At 34.9% G+C, this 18892-nt stretch overlaps 1 protein-coding gene across 8 annotated transcripts in view; it reads left to right on the top strand.

The window, feature by feature from the left end:
- Positions 1 to 18892, top strand: part of PDS5B (PDS5 cohesin associated factor B) — a 195472-nt gene that overhangs the window by 165670 nt on the left and 10910 nt on the right. For 6 of the 8 annotated variants that reach the window (XM_027590032.2, XM_027590030.2, XM_027590034.2 and 3 more), the window contains 7 exons: positions 5353 to 5557; positions 6427 to 6541; positions 8494 to 8626; positions 11530 to 11649; positions 12813 to 12875; positions 13468 to 13613; positions 16392 to 16497. In XM_027590032.2, coding sequence (XP_027445833.1) covers positions 5353 to 5557; positions 6427 to 6541; positions 8494 to 8626; positions 11530 to 11649; positions 12813 to 12875; positions 13468 to 13613; positions 16392 to 16497 — 888 coding nt within the window. The remainder of the gene's footprint in view (positions 1 to 5352; positions 5558 to 6426; positions 6542 to 8493; positions 8627 to 11529; positions 11650 to 12812; positions 12876 to 13467; positions 13614 to 16391; positions 16498 to 18892) is intronic. The other 2 variants (XM_027590031.2, XM_027590029.2) reach the window with 1 other exon arrangement.

Genomic DNA, 18892 nt, shown 5'->3' with positions numbered 1-18892 from the left:
TCATTATTTGGTCATTTTACACTGAATTTTCCTGTTCTTTTCAAGTAGTCTTATGTATAAGAATTAGGCATTTATTTCAGGGATAATTACAAATTTTCTCTCCACCCTTCCTTCTGTTTATTTAAAAATTAGTGCTTATGTGTATCCCCTAGACATAAACAATCATTTGTTTTTTAATTGTAATCATTTTGTAAGTTTTTGGTGCTTTAGTCTTTAAAATAGCTATTCCAAATCTTGTTTATAATTTGTTTCAGTTTTAGTGTTGTAATTCAGATATGAACACTGACCCATTTGAAAATGGGATTTTGGGGAGTCCATAATTTCCTGGTTTAGTTTTCCTCATTTAATTTTAGAGATAATTTTATTTTGCAAGAAAGTGACAGTTGTTTAAAAAGTATATATTAAATTTCTTAGAAGAAAACCTTTGTAATTTTTTAATTTGTGATTCAACAATTTTTAATTTGTTGATTTATCATGTTCTTGGTCTGATATTTCTAAGGGTGTTGATGCTACCAGTATTGAAGTGGAAATTTTTACAGAAGTATGGAAATATGTGAAAGAAATGGGCTTTGTTTTAAACTTACTGTGTATAAGAAGTATGTACAAATTGTAAAATGTCCTCTGTGAAAAGCATCCACACTTAGGAACTTCTAGAGATTTTCTCGAACACTATATGTTATATATTACTATCTCAGTCACCAAATTCCCAAGGTGGAAGTTCAAATTGCCTAAGTTTTAAGATGGTTTTTGAATTCTGTTGACTGTGGAACATATTTTAATTATTAAAAGTTATTTATTAGTATATTCTCACAACTTACAGACATGGAGTTACCCTCTTCTGAACAAAACCTTTCCCTAATTCTGGTGTTCTTGTAAACCACATGCCTAGCTCTTTTTTTTAAACCTCCAAACCTCAAAGAGTAATCCATATCTTTGTCTTACTCTTTTATCTCTCACTCCTCATTACTCATACTTTTGGCTTTTGCCTTCCTTCTTTTTCCAAAAATGCTTTGCTAAAGGCCTCAAATCCAATATCTTGGTCTTCATTATACATGCCCTTTCTGCATTATTTGACAGAGCTCGTTGCATCTTTATTCTTGAAATTCTCCTCAGTTTCTATCCTGATTTTTGTCATAGTTCTCTGACTACATTTTTTGTTGTTTTTTTTCCCCCCTTTAAATGTATGTTTTCTTTCTTTCTTAAAAGATTTTACTTGAGAGGGAGGGAGACCCAAGAGCATGATTGGGCGGGGGGAAAGGCGGAGGGAGAAGCAGGCTCCCCACTGAGCAGGGAACATCCTGATACGGGGCTCGATCCCAGGACCCCAAGAGCATGACCTGAGCCTGAGCCAAAGGCAGATACTCAGTCAACTGAGCCACCCTGGCACCCCTATAAATATATGTTTTCTATGTGGATGTCCCCATGACTAAATTTTCCACTTACACATTTCTTTTTTGGCCGTCTCATTGTCTATGTAGATGACTCCCGTACTAGCAACATTAGCTTTTTTCAAGTCAGAGTCTGGTCCCACTTCTAAGGTTAAACAGAAATTTCAAACTTTTGTGTTTTGTGAATATGAAGACTAAATTCATAATCTTTCCCAAATCTATTCTTTATTGAGATGTAGAGCCTCAGTAAGTGTTAAATAAATCCAAATGGCATTCTTAGATTGAAAAGCACGATTTATTTTTGACTATTTGGTTGTCCTTGCACCTTGTTGCAAAAGTGCAGATAATCTGTCGTATACGTATTATATCTTTCCATTCGTATCTTCTTAACTATTCTTTACCACCATGATCATCATTAGCTCTGACCTAGACTATTGTGAGACTTTTCTTCTCCACTGTGAGTTAAATTTCCCTATCACAGTTCCAATCATATTATTCCCCCACTCAAAAATATTTAGGACCTTGGGGCGCCTGGGTGACTCAGCCGTTAAGTGTCTGCCTTTGGCTCAGGTCATGATTCCAGGGTCCTGGGGACCCTGCTCAGTGGGAAGCCTGCTTTTCCCTCTCACACTCCCCTTCCTTGTGTTCCCTCTCTTGCTGTTTCTTTCTCTCTGTCAAATAAATAAAATCTTAAAATATTTAGGACCTTATACTTGTAAAAAAGAAAAAATTGCATATATTTTACAGGTTGGCCATTCGAGCCCTTCTAATTTGTCGACCCAAATATACATTTTTAACCCACTACCCTTATCTAGCCTCATGTCAGGGAAGCTGAATATTTCTTTTCTTTTATGTGCCTGTAGTTTGCTGCCTCTGACTTTCTTCTCGCCCTCCCATTTCTACACATCCAAATCCGACCCTTTTTGCAAATCAAAGCTTAAACACCAACTTCTCCACAAAACTTGCTCAAATTCTAACAGCTGGTCTCATTTTTATTCCCCACAGATTTTATCTACAGTCCTCTGATACATACATGCCTTGTGCTTTCTTTCTTTATGTACCTGTGGTTTATTTCTCTTACTTGAGTTGAGCTCTTTAGAGGAGTATTGTATCTCAGAGGCCTTTGTTATATATCTGAATAGAAAGTAAACCTGGAGAAATAGAAATTCAATAATACAAATCTTGCTATTATTTAATAATTAGCTGAGTATTTGAGAATTTGAATGCAATTCATGAACTATGTACTGTACGTTGTTCTAGGTTCTGTAAATACAGAGGCCACTAAAAGTGAGTTTACGTAAGATGCAGACTAAAATTAATTTCACAGTAGTGAATAAAAGCTTTTAATTGGAACTCTATCTTGGAGGAAAATGTTTTGTAGTATTAGACACTATCTTCTTTTTTCCTTATATTGAACCAAATATTGGTTATAACCATAACCATGAAAGTATGAAGTGTTCACTTTTCTGAGAGTATATTTTTTCTGATAAAAATTGTATTACTCTGTTCTGTACTTCACATTTAACTTTTATAACATAGTGAAAAGGGTAATCATCTTTGCAAAAAGCAAAATAAACATTTGAAGACTTCCTCAGTTCCTAGGAACTCATCTTTTAAATCTTTATTCAGATGATTCTATCTGATGTATCTGTTTGTCATCATTCTTGTCAATTTTCTCATCTTTTATTACTGTGTCGGTTGCTTGCAAATGATTTAACAGTTCTTCTCTAACTTCACTTTAATGACTTTTTGGAATCTTACTACCTTTGCCATATTAATTTGCATTGTTAGATCCTGAGTGATTTGTGAGAAAGTGACAAACATGGTCTTGTTTGGGAATGTATCTGAATGTGGTGGGGGGAGGGATGTGTTGGGGAGATTAATTTTTTAATGGATGGTATGCTCATTTGTGAATATATTTGTGATATGTTCACTTATACAGTTTGTAATTGGGCATTTTCATGGTAAATAATCAGATAATGAAGATTCCTTTCCCACATGGGAATTTTAATACTGAGGAAGGGATGAGTTAACATTAACTTTATTTTGTTGAGTGTGAGGGTAGATAATAGATAATATTTCTACGAAAGCTAGAATGCTTTCTAAAAGGTATTTGGTATAACAAACTGAAATTTATATTTTTTATATAATTTTTAAAAAAGATTTTATTTGAGAAGAGAGAGAGAGCACCAGCATAGGGGAGAAAGAGAGGGTAGAAGCAGACTCCCTGCTGAGCAGAAAGTCTGACAGACAAGGGGCTTGATCCCAGGACCCCAAGATCATGACCTGAACTAAAGGCAGATGCTTAACTGACTGAACCATCCAGGTGCCCATTATTTTCTTTATATATATATATGTATATTTATGTATGTTATATATAAATATAATTTTATGTATAAATATTTTATATATAAATATAAATTTACATATACATTCTTATATATAAATATATATATAAATTTTTAAAAATTTTATTTGGGAGAGAATAAACTGAAGTTTAAATTAAATGAAAGAAGATATACAAAATAAAGATTTAAAAATAAGTGCAAGATGTTATGACTTAGGTTTTGAAGAAAAACAAAATGAACATTATAGATAGTAGAAATAGTATATATCACATTGCAATAATATGAAACATACCACACTTTGTGTTAATTGGTGGAGGGTAAGGTGTAATTATGAAGGTCTTTGTATGTCTATAGAAGATCTTTGTATGTCTCATATATGACTTAAATATCGAACTTTGTCCTATCGTTTTTTCCACAGATAATCTGTATATCAGATATTGTGCTAAGTTTAGAGGCACAAAGGTAAATAAAGATATAGTTCTTGTCTTTAAGGAATGAGCGGTGATAGGTAAGACCTATAAACCAATATTTTAATACTGTATAGTAAATGCTATGCTGGAAATATACATAGAATGCTAAGAGGGCACAGAGCTGGTTGCCTGATAAAGACTCCACAGTGATTTCTGAAGCTAGAGGAGCCATTGTTAGAGATGAGGAGGAGTTGGTTAGGAGAATGGAGGTGGGTGGTTTAGGAGAGGGAGTAATAGGGAAGCAGGCACAGCGGTAATGAACAGTCGGTTCATTTATAGAACTGAAAGTAATTTGGTGTTTCTGAAATTGATTAGAGTTGTGCATTTTAATCTGAAAATGCAAAATGTATGAAAAATCTAAAATATATAAATTGGGCAGAGTTTTATCTTGCTCAGTAACTGAAGTAGCCTAATATGAGATACCGTTTAAACTATTTTTAATACCTTAACTTAGGATGGATTTATATGTACTAGTTTTATCTGTTTTAAAAGTACATTCAGGGCACCTGGGTGGCTCAGTCAGTTAAGCATCTGCCTTTGGCTCAGGTCATGATCCCAGGGTTCTGGGATCCAGCCCTACATGTGGCTCCCTGCTCATGGGGCATCTGCTTCTCCCTCTCCCTCTGCCCCTCCCCCTGCTCATGCTTGGGCTCTCCATCTCTTTCTTTTTCTCTCAAATAAGTAAATAAAATCTTTTTTTAAAAAAGTACATTCATTGGGGTGCCTGGGTGGCTCAGATGGTTAAGTGTCTGCCTTCGGCTCAGGTCATGACCCTGGGGTCCTGGGATCAAGCCCCACATCAGGCTCCTGGCTTAGCAGGGAGCCTGCTTCTTCCTCTCCCTCTGCCTCTCTCCCTGTTCATGCTCTCTCTCTCTCTCTCTGTATCTCTGTGTCTCAAATGAATAAAACCTAAAAAAAAAAAAAGTACATTCATTATTTTCTAACACATGTAACTGGTAGTTATTAATTAGGGTCCAGGTGAACACTCCAGCCTTGAAATTAACATATCACAACATCTCAGTCTTACGGGCAGAAGCAATGGCTGTGAATACACTTACTCTCCTTTACCCTTCAAATTTTGTATTTGGGGTTTTACTTACTTTTGCTGCCATATGAGTAATCTGTGGAATAATTATGTCTTTACAGGATGAATGCTATCAAGTAAGACAAGTGTTTGCTCAGAAACTTCACAAAGGCCTTTCCCGATTACGGCTTCCACTTGAGTATATGGCAATCTGTGCACTTTGTGCAAAAGATCCTGTAAAAGAGAGAAGAGCTCATGCTAGGCAGTGTCTGGTAAAAAATATAAATGTGAGACGCGAGTATCTGAAGCAGCATGCAGCTGTTAGTGGTAAGCATATATGAAAATGAAAAGTATACTTTTCTATCCAGTTTCAGTTTTATAGAACACAAAATGATGTTATTTATTGTCTAATCGGCAGTCGTTAAATATAAGGTTGTTACTATTTTTCAGTAACTGCTTTCCTTTAAAAAAGGTCATTTTTAAAATATAAATGCATAGGTATGTAAATAGCAACCCATATCTCTTTATATAACTGACTAAATGGCTAAGGAAAATAAGCACTGACACTGGATATACTTTAAATAAAACAGTAAAATACAGATAATATGTATAAAGATTGTCTTAAGTACTATCTTTTAGATTAAAAAAGTACAGGTCTTCCGTTTTTCATCATTCTCACCTGGAGCTGATGTTAGTATCAGGTGCTTGTGTGCCTGTTTTTAATCTCCTCACTTTATCCCATCTATGTTATTATCAAATAGTATCATTCATCCTGTATTTGTGCAGTATTAACATTGAAAGATGTATCATATTTTTGCTTAGCGGCTTAAGGGAGTCTTAAACATACAGTTGCTCATAATAAGAAAAATGGATCTTATGTTTCTTAATTTCTTAGTCTTGGATAGTTTGTTCTGGTCACTTTTTACCATGTGCATTTGAAAATGAAAATATGTGTCTTTATAGCCTCAACAAATGGTGCATTTAGTAGGCATTTCAATATTGGACGTGGTGGATGAGTAAATAAACTTGTTTTTGATGTTCCTCAACACTAGACATTTCAGTATATTTTTCTTCTAGCTATGTGGGTAAACTATTGGAATGCAGGAAATAGGGTATCAGAGTCAGACAGAAAGAGTAAGATTTGGTTTTCTAACAACCTGGATATTTTTGTTTTGTCTTGTTTCTTTCTTTTTCAGAAAAATTATTGTCTCTTCTACCAGAATATGTTGTTCCATATACAATTCACCTTTTGGCACATGACCCAGATTATGTCAAAGTACAGGATATTGAACAACTTAAAGATGTTAAAGAGTAAGACTTTTCATTCCATTTTCATGTTTTCTGAAGTTTTTTCTCTTTGCTGCTGATAATGGAATCTCCATTATAATTAGTTTATTAGATTTATTTAATTTCTTAGGAGTTTAAGGTTCTTTCCCTTATTTGTTCTCTTGTTTTTCTTTTTTCATACCATCTCTTCATATTTCATTTCCTATGTGATTTCCCAAAACTGAATTTAGCACAATTACTGTACTACTGTTCTGTTTCTCTACCATTCTGGCATTTCTTTTCTAGGATGCAGTCCATTAAAAGCTTCTGTTCCAGTTCCTGTCTTTTCCTACTTTCTTCTGCAACTCTGGATTTTCATGTGGGCTTTATTCACAAAGCACTTTTTCTTTGCAGTAACTGTCTTCTTCTGTAGGAAGAGAGAATGGTCTAATTTAATAATGGGCCAAGTTGGTAACCAGGGAACTATCACACTTACGACTTCATTGGTGATTCTCTATTTCAAATTTATGACACTTGTAATTCTTTCAAAGATTATTGTTGAGAAGCCAGAAAACCATCTATGCCTGTGTGTGGAATAGGAAAATATAATGGTGTTTAGAGAAGTCTTTTTAACACCAGCATAGTTCTTTAAGTTTGCAACCCTAGTTCTCTTTCTGCTATAATAAAGGATTACCATTGTGGTTTTGAATAAATGAATTTATTATGCCTTTAGCTTCCTGTTAAAATAACTGCTGGTTTCTTAGTTCATAGAAATATTTTATAGTTAAATATTTGAGGTGCCTTAAGAGAATAAAATCAAATTACTTACAACTTTCTCATGGCAAGGGAAAAGCCGCAGTTTCTGTTTTTTTAAAAACAAGCAATTCTCCCAAAATGAGTTCTGCGTTAGAGTGATTGTAACTAATGAAAACTTTTAACCACTCCACTTTCTCAGAGAACTTTGGTTTTTGAAATACATTTAATATTCTTCAGAACTTACTAAACATTTGGTTTATTTTTAAATTGCCCCAGTACAGCCATGAGTAATCTCCCCATTCTGTCAGAGAGCTACTCCAGGAGAACTTATCCTATACTGAGGTCCTTAAGGTTATTTTTCCCCTTCTAGAATGATACCTTGCTTCACACTTCTCTCTTCTTCCTTACTTTTCTCCTCTGTGCTAAAACCCTGTCCCATTCTGTCTGTAAAGTGATAAAGCACTTTTGGTTTGTTCTAGAATAGAGTTTTATGTAAATAACTTTAGCTAGTGAAACTTCCTTTTAATATTTCCCTCTTTAAGCAAAGACAGTATGTGTAGTTGTCAGCCATCACTTTTTCTTCTCTAACTTATTCATGGAGATTTTTTTTTAAAAAGATTTTATTTATTTATTTGAGAGAGAGAATGAGATAGAGCATGAGAGGGGGGAGGGTCCGAGGGAGAAGCTGACTCACTGCTGATCAGGGAGCCCGATGCGGGACTCAATCCCAGGACTCCAGGATCATGACCTGAGCCGAAGGCAGTCGTTTAACCAGCTGAACCACCCAGGCGCCCATTAATGGAGATTCTTAACTACTGAGTGGGGTAGTTCTATTTTCTTGAAAACTTCCAATCAGGATTGCAGTCAGTCTTGAGTATTTGAGGCTTCATTTTATCCATGGCCCAGTTATTACTTTAGGCAGGCTCTTCCCTCCCAGTCATTGCTAGGAGTTAGGATCACTTCATTCTCTCCACCATTTAAGTTCGTTTTTTACCTACCTCCTTGGGAACATTAGTGAATTTTTGGGAAGGGGTCTTAGGAATTCACACCTACATTGTTGGTAAGTTATGATATGTATGTGTGATGTACCTTTTTTTCTCTATTGATTGATAGCTGGTTTTCTCTTTTTAATTTTTTCCTTTTGTGGAATTTATTGTATTTATATTTAGAATTATTTTTATCTATATTAAGCAACCAGTTTTTTCCACTTCATTTCTTTTTCTCCCCCCTCCTTTTTTTAGATGTCTTTGGTTCGTTCTAGAGATATTAATGGCTAAAAATGAAAATAACAGTCATGCATTTATCAGAAAGATGGTAGAAAATATTAAACAAACAAAAGATGCCCAAGGACCAGATGATGCAAAAATGAATGAAGTATGTAATTCTTTTTGAATAATTATGATTCCATGTTGATATAAGCATTCTAGTGTAGATATGCTACTTCTGTAGTATGTATAGACATTATCAAGTCTTTTTATTAGTATTTAATAATTAGTATTTCTATTAGTAGTTTGAATTACCGATGTAGAATTACTAATACGGAAGTTAGTAGTAATGCTGTTACAAGGAAATAATGAAAATAGTAGTTTAACGTACAGTGTTGTACTGAAAACTGCATGTCGTCATAACCTTAATGTGCTTTGCCGATAATTGCATTGTTTTTACAAGTTGAAGGTTTGTGGCAACCCTGCACTGAGCAAGTCTCGTGGCACCATTTTCCAACAGCATTTGCTTATTTCATGTCTCTGTGTCACATTTTGGTAATTCCTGCAGTATTTCAAACTTTTTCATTGTTACTGTTTATGCTATGGTAAACTGAGATCAGTGATCTTTGATGTCACCTATTGTAATTGTTTTGGGGTGCAACAAACTGTACCCGCCTAAGATGGCAAACTTAATTGACAGATGTTGTGTGTGTTCTGACTGCTCTATCCAGCAGCCGTCGCCCCATCTTTCTCCCTGTTCTCAGGCTTCCCTGTTCCCTGAGACACAGCAATACTGAAATTAGTCAATTAATAACCCTACAGTGGCCTCTAAGTGTTCATGTGAAAGGAAAAGTCACACGTCTCTTACTTTAAATCAAAAGCTAGAAATGATGAAGTCAAAAGCTAGAAATGATGAAGTTTGGTGAGGAAGGCATGTAGAAACTGAGATAAGCTAAAAACTAGGTCTGTTTTGCCAAATAGTTAGCCAACTTGTGCATGCAAAGGAAAAGTTTTTGAAGGAAATTAAAAGTGCTACTCCAGTGAAAACCACAAATGACAAGAAAGCAAAACAGCCTTATTACAGAGAAAGTTTGGCCTGAATAGGAGATCAAACCAATGATAACATTCCCTTAAGCCAAAGCCTAATCCAGAGCAAGGCCCTACTCTGTAATTCTGTGAGGGCTGAGAGGTGAGGAAGCTGCAGAAGAAAGCAGAAGCTAACAGAGGTTGGTTCATGAGGTTGAAGGAAAGAAGCCATCTCCATAACATAAAGTACAAGGTGAAGCAGCAGGTGCTGATAAAGAAGCTGCAGCAAGTTACCCAGAAGACCTAGCTAAGGTAATTAATGAAGGTGATTACTCTAAACAGTGGTTTTTCAATGTAGATAAAACAGCCTTCTTTTGGAAGAAGATGCCATTGAGGACTTTCATAGCTAGAGAGAAGTCCGTGCATGGCTTCAAAGGACAGGCTGACTCTCTTGTTAGGGGCTAATGCAGGTGGTGACCTGGACCTGAAGCCAGTGCTCTTGTACCATTCTGAAAATCCTAGGGCCCTTCTGAATTATGCTAAATTTACTCTGTGCGCTCTATAAAGAGAACAACAAAGCCTGGATAGCAGCACATCTGTTTACAACATGGTTTACTGAATATTTTAAGCCCATAGTTGAGATCTGCTAAGAAAGAAAGATTCCTTTCAAAATCTTACTTCTCGTTGATAATGCACCGGTTCATCCAAAAGCTCTGACAGAGATATACAGTGAGATTAATGCTGTTTTCATGCCTGCTAACACAGCATCCATTCTGCAACCCATGGATCAAGGAATAATTTCAACTTTTAAGTCTTACTATTTAAGAAGTACATTTTATAAGGGTATAGCTGCCATAGATTGTGGTTCTTCTGATAGGTTTGGGTAAAGTCGATTGAAAATCTGGAAAGGATTCTCCATTCTACATCCATTAAGAACATTTGTGATTCATGGGAAGGAGTCAGATTATCGACATGGAGTGGAGTTTGAAAGAAGTGTATTCCAGCCTTTGTGAATGACTGAGGGGTTCAAGACTTCGATGGTTGCAGTAACTACAGATGTGGTAGAAATAGCAAGAGAACTTAGCAGTGGAGTCTAAAGATGTGACTAAATTGCTGCAATTTCATGATAAAACTTTAATGAATTAGGAGTTGCCTATGATGGATTAGCAAAGAAAGTGGTTTCTTGAGATGGAAACTACTCCTGGTGAAGATGCTGTGAAGATTGTTGAAATGACAACAAAGGATTTAGTGTATTACACAAACTTAGTTGATAAAACAGGAGTAAGATTTGAGAGGATTGACTCTAATTTTGAATGTTCTGTGGGTAAAATGCTGTCAAACAGCATTACACTACAGAGAAATTGTTCATGAAGGGAAGAGTCAGTCAATGCAGCAAACTTCATTATTGTCTCGTTTTAAGAAATGACCACAGTTCAGCAATCACCACTCTGATCATCAGCAGCCATCAACATTGAGGCAAGACTCCCTACCAGCAAAAACATAGCAAGTCACTGAAAGCTCAGATGATGGTTAGCATTTTCAGCAATAAACTTGTCTAAAATTATTTATTTACCTATCTTTCTATCTGTCTGTCTGTCTATCTATCTATCTATCTATCTAATCTGGGCTCCATGCCCACTATGGAGCTTGGTGTGGTGCTTGAACTCATGATCCTGAGATCAAGACCTGAGCTGAGATCAAGAGTCGGATACTAAGCTGACTGAGCCACCCAGGCACCCCTGCAATAAAATATTTTTTAATTACTTATACTATAATTACATTGTACATTGTTTTTTAGACATAATGCTATTGCACACTCAGTGGACTATAGTATAGTGTAAACATAACTTTTATATGCACTGGGAAGCCAAAAAATTCATTTGACTCACTTAATTACAACATTTGCTTTATCGTGGTGCTTTAGAGCTGAATCCGCACTATCTCTGAGGTATGCCTGTACTAACTGCATGTTCTAGAATTAATTCCTAATTCACAGAGTCGAGGATGCCACCTTAAGTATCTAATTTTTTTTTAATACCATTGCAGAAACTGTACACTGTGTGTGATGTTGCCATGAATATCATCATGTCAAAGAGCACCACATACAGTTTGGAATCTCCTAAAGACCCAGTACTACCAGCTCGTTTTTTCACCCAACCTGACAAGGTAGTTATTGTAGATTTTGTTTGTATAGATCGAAATAAAATGTATTCTCAGCCCTAGGTTATGGGAAGATTTCAGGATCAAGAGCGTTCTACTAATGTCATGGAAAAGTCACTATGAGTCTTAACTAATGTGGTTCAAGGCTAGAATATGGGCCAAACTAGAGGACACAAATAAGGTTCAGAGATTAATTAAGATAATCTAGAGTTTGCATTCAGAGTTTTATGCCAGTGTGTGAGTTCAGGCAAAAATGTGATCAAAGCATGTAGAGCTGTCGTTATTGGCCATTGATCCAAAATGGGAAGGAGAATGCTGATAGAGACACAGTCTGAAGTTATATAAGCCTTGATTGAGATTCATAACTGGTATGAAGAAACAAGCAGAGAACTGATACAGGAACAAGTTCAAGACCCAGGGAGCATTACAAAAATGTTCCTAAACCACTTTTACAAAACTTAAGATACAATAGGTGTTTTCCAGAATCGTTCTTAGAGATTCATAATGCACCTAAGCCTATTGACTGAGAGTATGGAAACTACCACTACTGTTTTTGTATTTATGTTTGTTTTTAAGTAAAATACTAATTAAAGTTTAACCAATGTATAGTGATTTACAACAGCCTTGTATGTAGGCTCACCCAGTAGCTAAAAGGGACTGTCTGCTTTTACCTTGTTGTGATTAAGATAACAGGAGTATATGTGGTCTCTTCTCTGGAGAGTATTGTTATAGAAGCATGGTTTTCTGATGCGCTTACAGAGCTCTAACATGTTAGAGTACAAATATGTTTTGTTAATATTGGAGTTGGTATGAAATTAGTTTAAACTTATTACAGTATTTATTTATTTATTTTTAGGGGAGGGGAGGGACAGAGGGAGAGGGAGAAAGAGAATCTTTAAGCAGACTCGCATGACACGGGCTCAATCTCAAAACCCTGAGATCATGACCTGAACTGAAATCAAGAGTCAGATGCTTAACTAGCTGAGCCACCCAGGTGCCCCTTATTACAATATTTAAAATCAGTGACTGAAATTTTGTGTTTGATTATTTAAATATGTATTTGATTATGTACTGTGAAACAAAAGCTGTTGTATGCTTTGTTGGCTTCGAACCACCTCATGTATAGTGTTTCAGTATTCACTGACTGCAACTTTTTCCCTTGCTTGTAGAATTTCAGTAACACCAAAAATTATCTGCCTCCAGAAATGAAATCGTTTTTCACTCCTGGAAAAGTACGTTTTGAGAGTCATTCTAATTTTTATGTGGTAGTTTATTTTAGTATGATTATTGGCATAACTATGTTATTTTGTATTTCTTTAAAATTGATATATCTTAAGATAAAAAATATAATTATTAGGCATCTTCCATTTGCTAGTTAGAAATAATTATATTTACTGTATAGATGCAAGCTGAGATACATGAACTTATTTTGTAGCTTATAATAAAGCCCTGGAGACCTTGAACTTCAATATCTTATCCTGTAATATCAAGAAAAAAGTCTTAAAGTTAAAAACATCTTCTTATGTCCTTCCAGAGCAAGAGTCTGATTATCTGTTTTTGTTGACTGCACATTTTATTTGTTCTCACTTTCTATGTAAGCCTTTGCCTCCAGATAGCTAAAAAACGTAACTGTTATGCCATCTGTATAGTTTTTCACTTGTACAAGTGATATTCAATTCATAATCCTTATTTTGTTTAAGGATAGGCATATTTGTGTGTGTGATTTGTATGTAAACACTTCGACAGATATTTTTTATGGCTCTTTACATGTAAATTTCTTTTGGCTTTAATCAAATAGAAAGAGATATGCATTTTTCATTTCAGCCTAAAACAACCAATGTTCTAGGAGCTGTTAATAAGCCACTTTCATCAGCTGGCAAGCAATCTCAGACAAAGTCATCACGAATGGAAACTGTAAGCAATGCAAGCAGCAGCTCAAATCCAAGCTCTCCTGGAAGAATAAAAGGGAGGTAAGAACCTAATATATTTTACATTTAAGGATTCCAACAAGGCAATGAGATTTAAAATAATGTAACCCAAAACATTTAATGTCAGTGAATGGAAATCAGTGCATACCTGAACATTCCCATTTAACACTGGTAGCCATTTACAAGTTCTTACTTATTTGCTCTCTTATTTTAGATAGGCACTCCATCTTAGCCTTTCATATTTTAGCTTGTTGGTATAGCCTGTGTTGGTAGACGTAAGCTAAATGTCTTGCAGTTGTAAAACTGTTATATTATGGTACATCTGTACAATGGAATACATAATCATTAAAAATGATGAGGTATGAGCTAATATGAATTATTTCGACAATACATTATTGAGTAAAAAGGCAAAGAATAGAACAGTATTATAGTATTTTCAAGTTTTTAGAAAGGATTTGTATTCACATTGGCTTTTATATGCATAGAAAGTTTCTGGAAGACTACACAACGTCTCATGGTAATCTAGTGTAGGAGGGAGATCATTTTATATACGCTTTGGTTTGAATTTCTTTTTCCTGTGTACATGTATAAACTTTTTTGTTTAAAAAATTGTTTTAAAATTGTACTTTCAAATCACGCTCTACAGATTTTTCTTTTTAAGAAAGAAGAAAAGGGAAAATAATTCACATTTTCACTAGTTTTGGCATAGTGCTTTGTACACCGTTTGTTAGCAGCAGAACCTTGTACGGGGCTTAACTGCCACTGTGTATTGATTTTGTTTAGTTTTTAGCAAAGACTGTGCTGTCTTTTGTATTGTTTAGAACCAGTCAATAAAGAAAGGAGACATTCTGAAATTTCTTATCAATTTCCTTGTAATGAATAAATTGTCAAGTGATACATAATATAGTAGAAATTGAACAAAAATTACATTTATAGCTCTTGTTTTAGATTCCTGTATTAATACATATTAGTGGCTGATACCTGAGTGTCCCTTCATTTATATCATTCGGACATTTTCTAGTGGATGGCCTCCTACTTAACATTACCAAAACATTTCCAGCAACTCATTTCCTAAATTACTGGTTTTTCTTGTCGAATTTGTGGTTATAATCAGAGATCTAATTCACCTAGTCATTTAGGCTAAGAGCCTCAGTGTTGTCTTTGACTCTTCCCCCTACGCTAAGATATTGCTGTGGAGCCTAGTGATCTGATTTGTACTTTTATTAGATTGCCTTGATTGTGGAGAATAGAGGAACTAGAGTTGAGGTAGAAAAACCAGTTAGGAGTCAGCTAATAGTACTTCAGGGAAGGGATAAACTGGGAAGAAGATGGTAAATAGTCAAATTTAGGATTTATTTTGATGGTAGATCCAAATAGTCTTGCTGATGGGTTAGATGTGAATAGTTACAGAAAGGGAATATTTAAGGATGGTACGGGTACCTGGGTGGCTCGGTCAGTTAGGCGTCTGCCTTCCACTCAGGTCATGATCCCAGGGTCCTAGGTTTGAGCCCCGCATCGGGCTCCCTGCTTGGCAGAGAGCCTGATTCTCCTTCTGCCTCTCTGCCTGCTGCTCTGCCTACTTGTGCTCTCTCTCTCTCTCTTTGTCAAATAAGTAAATAAAACCTTTCAAAAAAAAAGGATGTATCCTAGGTGTTTTGCCTGAGTATTTATATAGGTGGTGGTGCCATTTACTGAGATGTAAAAGCCTTTGAGGAGGAATAGGCTGTGTGTGTGTGTGTGTGTGTGTGTGTGTGTGTGTGTGTGTGTGTGTGGTGCCATTTACTGAGATGTAAAAGCCTTTGAGGAGGAATAGGCTGTGTGTGTGTGTGTGTGTGTGTGTGTGTGTGTGTGGTGCCATTTACTGAGATGTAAAAGCCTTTGAGGAGGAATAGGCTGTGTGTGTGTGTGTGTGTGTGTGTGTGTGTGTGTGTGTGTGTGTGGTGCCATTTACTGAGATGTAAAAGCCTTTGAGGAGGAATAGGCTGTGTGTGTGTGTGTGTGTGTGTGTGTGTGTGTGTGTGTGTGTATTTTCTGGGGAGATGTGGAAAAGAGGAGTGTCCAAATGACTGTTTTGGCTGTGTTAAAGTTGAGATGGCAATTAGAGATTCAAGTGAGTGGGCAATTGGATATGTGAGTCTAGAGCTCAGGGTAGCTTCTGGGTCAGGGATTGAGATTTAGGATTTAACAATGTTTAAATGGTTTTTAAAGCCAGATTAAGGATGTGATCACCTAGGACAGAAGACAGCCTTTATACCAATAAATGAGAGCATGTGCTATTAATTCATTTAGTAAGTATTTATTGAATGCCTACTTTATGCGTGGCACTGGTATAAGTGCTTAGTATAAATTGCTAAGTACAGTTGACCAAAGATCCATGCTTACATTCTAGCAGGGGAAGATTAGTAGAGAATCAACATAATAACTTTATTGTGTTAGAGGGTGTTAAGAGTACAGAGAAGAAAAAGTGGAATGGGGATATGGGAGAGAGAGGGAACAGTGCAGATTGTAGTAATATAGGCCAATTCAACTTGCTAACAAGAAAAGTTTTAATTTACTTTATGTACCCACTCCAAAATAGAATTTAGTTTTTAAAAAGACTTAGGAAAAAAACTAAATTTGTGATTTTTAAAGTTTCCCTATTATGTTAAATTAAATGTGATTCATTGCTTGTTGGTTTGTTGCTAAATATGATAGAATAAAATGGATACTTTTTTGAAAAGAATGAAACTTCCTCATAAAGCTATAAGGCTACACTAGGGAACAGAAAAAGCTTTTAAGTTATTTCATTGTAATAATGATTATAAATGTCTATATTAAAAGGCTTGATAGCTCTGAAATGGATCACAGTGAAAATGAAGATTACACAATGTCTTCACCTTTGCCAGGAAAAAAAAGTGACAAGAGAGACGACTCTGATCTTGTAAGGGTGAGATATTTGGTTTGATTTTATAATAATTATAATAATAATGATAAAAATAATTTTACTGTATAAATAATTTTTACACCGAAACCAGTTAATATCATTCTCAAATTCGACATTTGATTTTCTTTTAATGGTTTTAATCACCAATTTGGGTTTATAATTATCCTCTACCATGTAATTTAAACATATTGACTCTCTTGTGTTTCTTGTCATTCTAATAAATGATCTTTATTCTGTAGACCTTTGAAATCAAACATGCCAGTCCCATACTCAGAACTGCTTGGGTTTTTTTTGTTGTTGTTGTTGTTCTTGTTTTTAAAACACAGTAAGCTTAAACTTAGCATTGGAGGGGGGAGGTAGAATAAGGGTCCTTAAAGGTTCCTCCATTTTAGATGATTTCTTGAGCCTTTCATTACTAAATAAGCTTCTAGTAAAGAAATGCTACAGTCTTCATAAAGGCCGCCTTTAGTTTTTAGATTTTAATAACAATGATAACTTGTATGATAGAAACAATTTATAAATGTTATTTAAAGACAGATTTAAGTTTTAGTGCAGATATAAAATACAGTTATGTATTCCAGCACCACCTGATAGCCTTAATAATTGGACACATTTTGGCTTTCTAGGTTAGCTTTAAACATTTCTTGAATAATCAGTGAGGCTGTCTGAATCAGTTTCTTTATCTCTAAAATGTGACTCCTTAGCTGGTAAGGTTTATCAGAATAAATGAATTAACCTAAGTTAATTGGTGTTGCTGCTGTTTTATTATTATAAAGATCAATATTTTTGATCAATAATTAAAGTAAAAGTTAATGCATTTGAAACTACTCTCTTAGTAGAGATGGAAGGTTATTAATAAAATACTTTTGCTTTCGCTGAAGTATTACTGCCCTTCTTGTCTTCCACTGGTCCAACATTACATATCCCAAAAAGTTTAATAAATTATTTTCAGTTGTTTTCAATTTCTTCAGTAATTTGTTTTACCAGGTTGTTTTTCTTCCACTTAAAAAATTATCATTCTAAAATTCTTACTAAATCCTTACTATTTATACTGTAAATTCTGATTTTTATTGGCTGTTTAAAAATTTTGCCCAAGCAGAGTTAAAAATTGATCGCTTAGCCAGAAAGGAATCCTGTTATCTGGATTTATAGAAGAGAACCTTGATTGGAAAAGGTATTTATGTCTTCTAGTCCTACTTCTCATTTAATGCAGAAATTCCTTCATTAGCATTTATGAGAGTTGGTTAGCATATGCTTGAAAATGCCTTAGGTGGAGAGCTTATAATTTCTCCTGTTTCTTGGAAACGCCAGCTAGGCCACCCATACCCACGTGCTGTCTTGCCCCCTTATCCCCACACCCCCCCAGAACTGGGAGATGTGGTTGTGATGAACGCTTAATGTTTTGTTATCCTATAAATTCTATATCTAGTTCTACCTTTTAGAGCAATGAAGAACAAAGTCTCTATATTTCATAGAAAAGTTTTGAAATTCTGAGCTTTTGAGATTGATTTGTATAATTATAATGGAGGCCTTTGGCTTCCTTTTGTGTAACATTGCATCCATTTTCAGAAATACTACAAGAACCTTATTAATAAATATCAACTGAAATATCCTCAAAGAGGTTAGCATTATGAGACAGAAGTTCAATTTAAAGACCAGTAGATTATAGTGAGAGAGTACTGTCTTTGCATATGCTACTACTTTGATGTTAAAATTTCACCACACAGGAATTATTCTCCATATACATTTATATTCAAATACTTAACTTTACAGATAATATATTTTCCGTTTCCTGCTTCAAACCTCAGTTTTATACTCCCTCTGTTCTTAAGACAATGCAGTGCAAAATGAAAAAGAAACTAGAGAAGGTAGTGCTTTAGCAAACTAGATTATTTTATAGTATTCTCAAGAAAACAGACATAGAATATCCTATTAACCACCAACCTTTTCCAGGGCATAAAGGAATTCAACTACCTTACACATTTTTGGACATCAAAATGAATTGTAACATTTTAAATTAGAGGTGGTAATTTTAAATTTAGTTTTAGTTCAATATTTCCCTTATCTATGCATCTCTGAGTAACAACAATTAATTATTAATTTATGTACAAAACTCTAAATAAACATTAACAAATTAAAACCAGTCACAGGTCTATTTTTCCTGGGATGTAAGGATAATTTGATGCTAAGAAATCTTTTAATATAATATGGCAAATCAGTATGCCAAATAAGAATATAACAAGATAATCTCAGGTCATGTCAAGAAGACATAAATACAATTTAAAATCCACTCTTGATATATATGAACTCTTAATAAACTAATACCAGCGGGATACTTCCTTAACACGCTAAATGTTTTACTGTTTAAATCAGTAGTTATTAATTCAGTTACTCTTAA

The sequence above is a fragment of the Zalophus californianus genome, chromosome 3, assembly GCF_009762305.2.
Source record: "Zalophus californianus isolate mZalCal1 chromosome 3, mZalCal1.pri.v2, whole genome shotgun sequence".
In the NCBI taxonomy this organism is placed as follows: domain Eukaryota; kingdom Metazoa; phylum Chordata; class Mammalia; order Carnivora; family Otariidae; genus Zalophus; species Zalophus californianus.
Note: the sequence above shows the minus strand (reverse complement) of the source record. Positions and strands in the feature narration are given on the sequence as shown.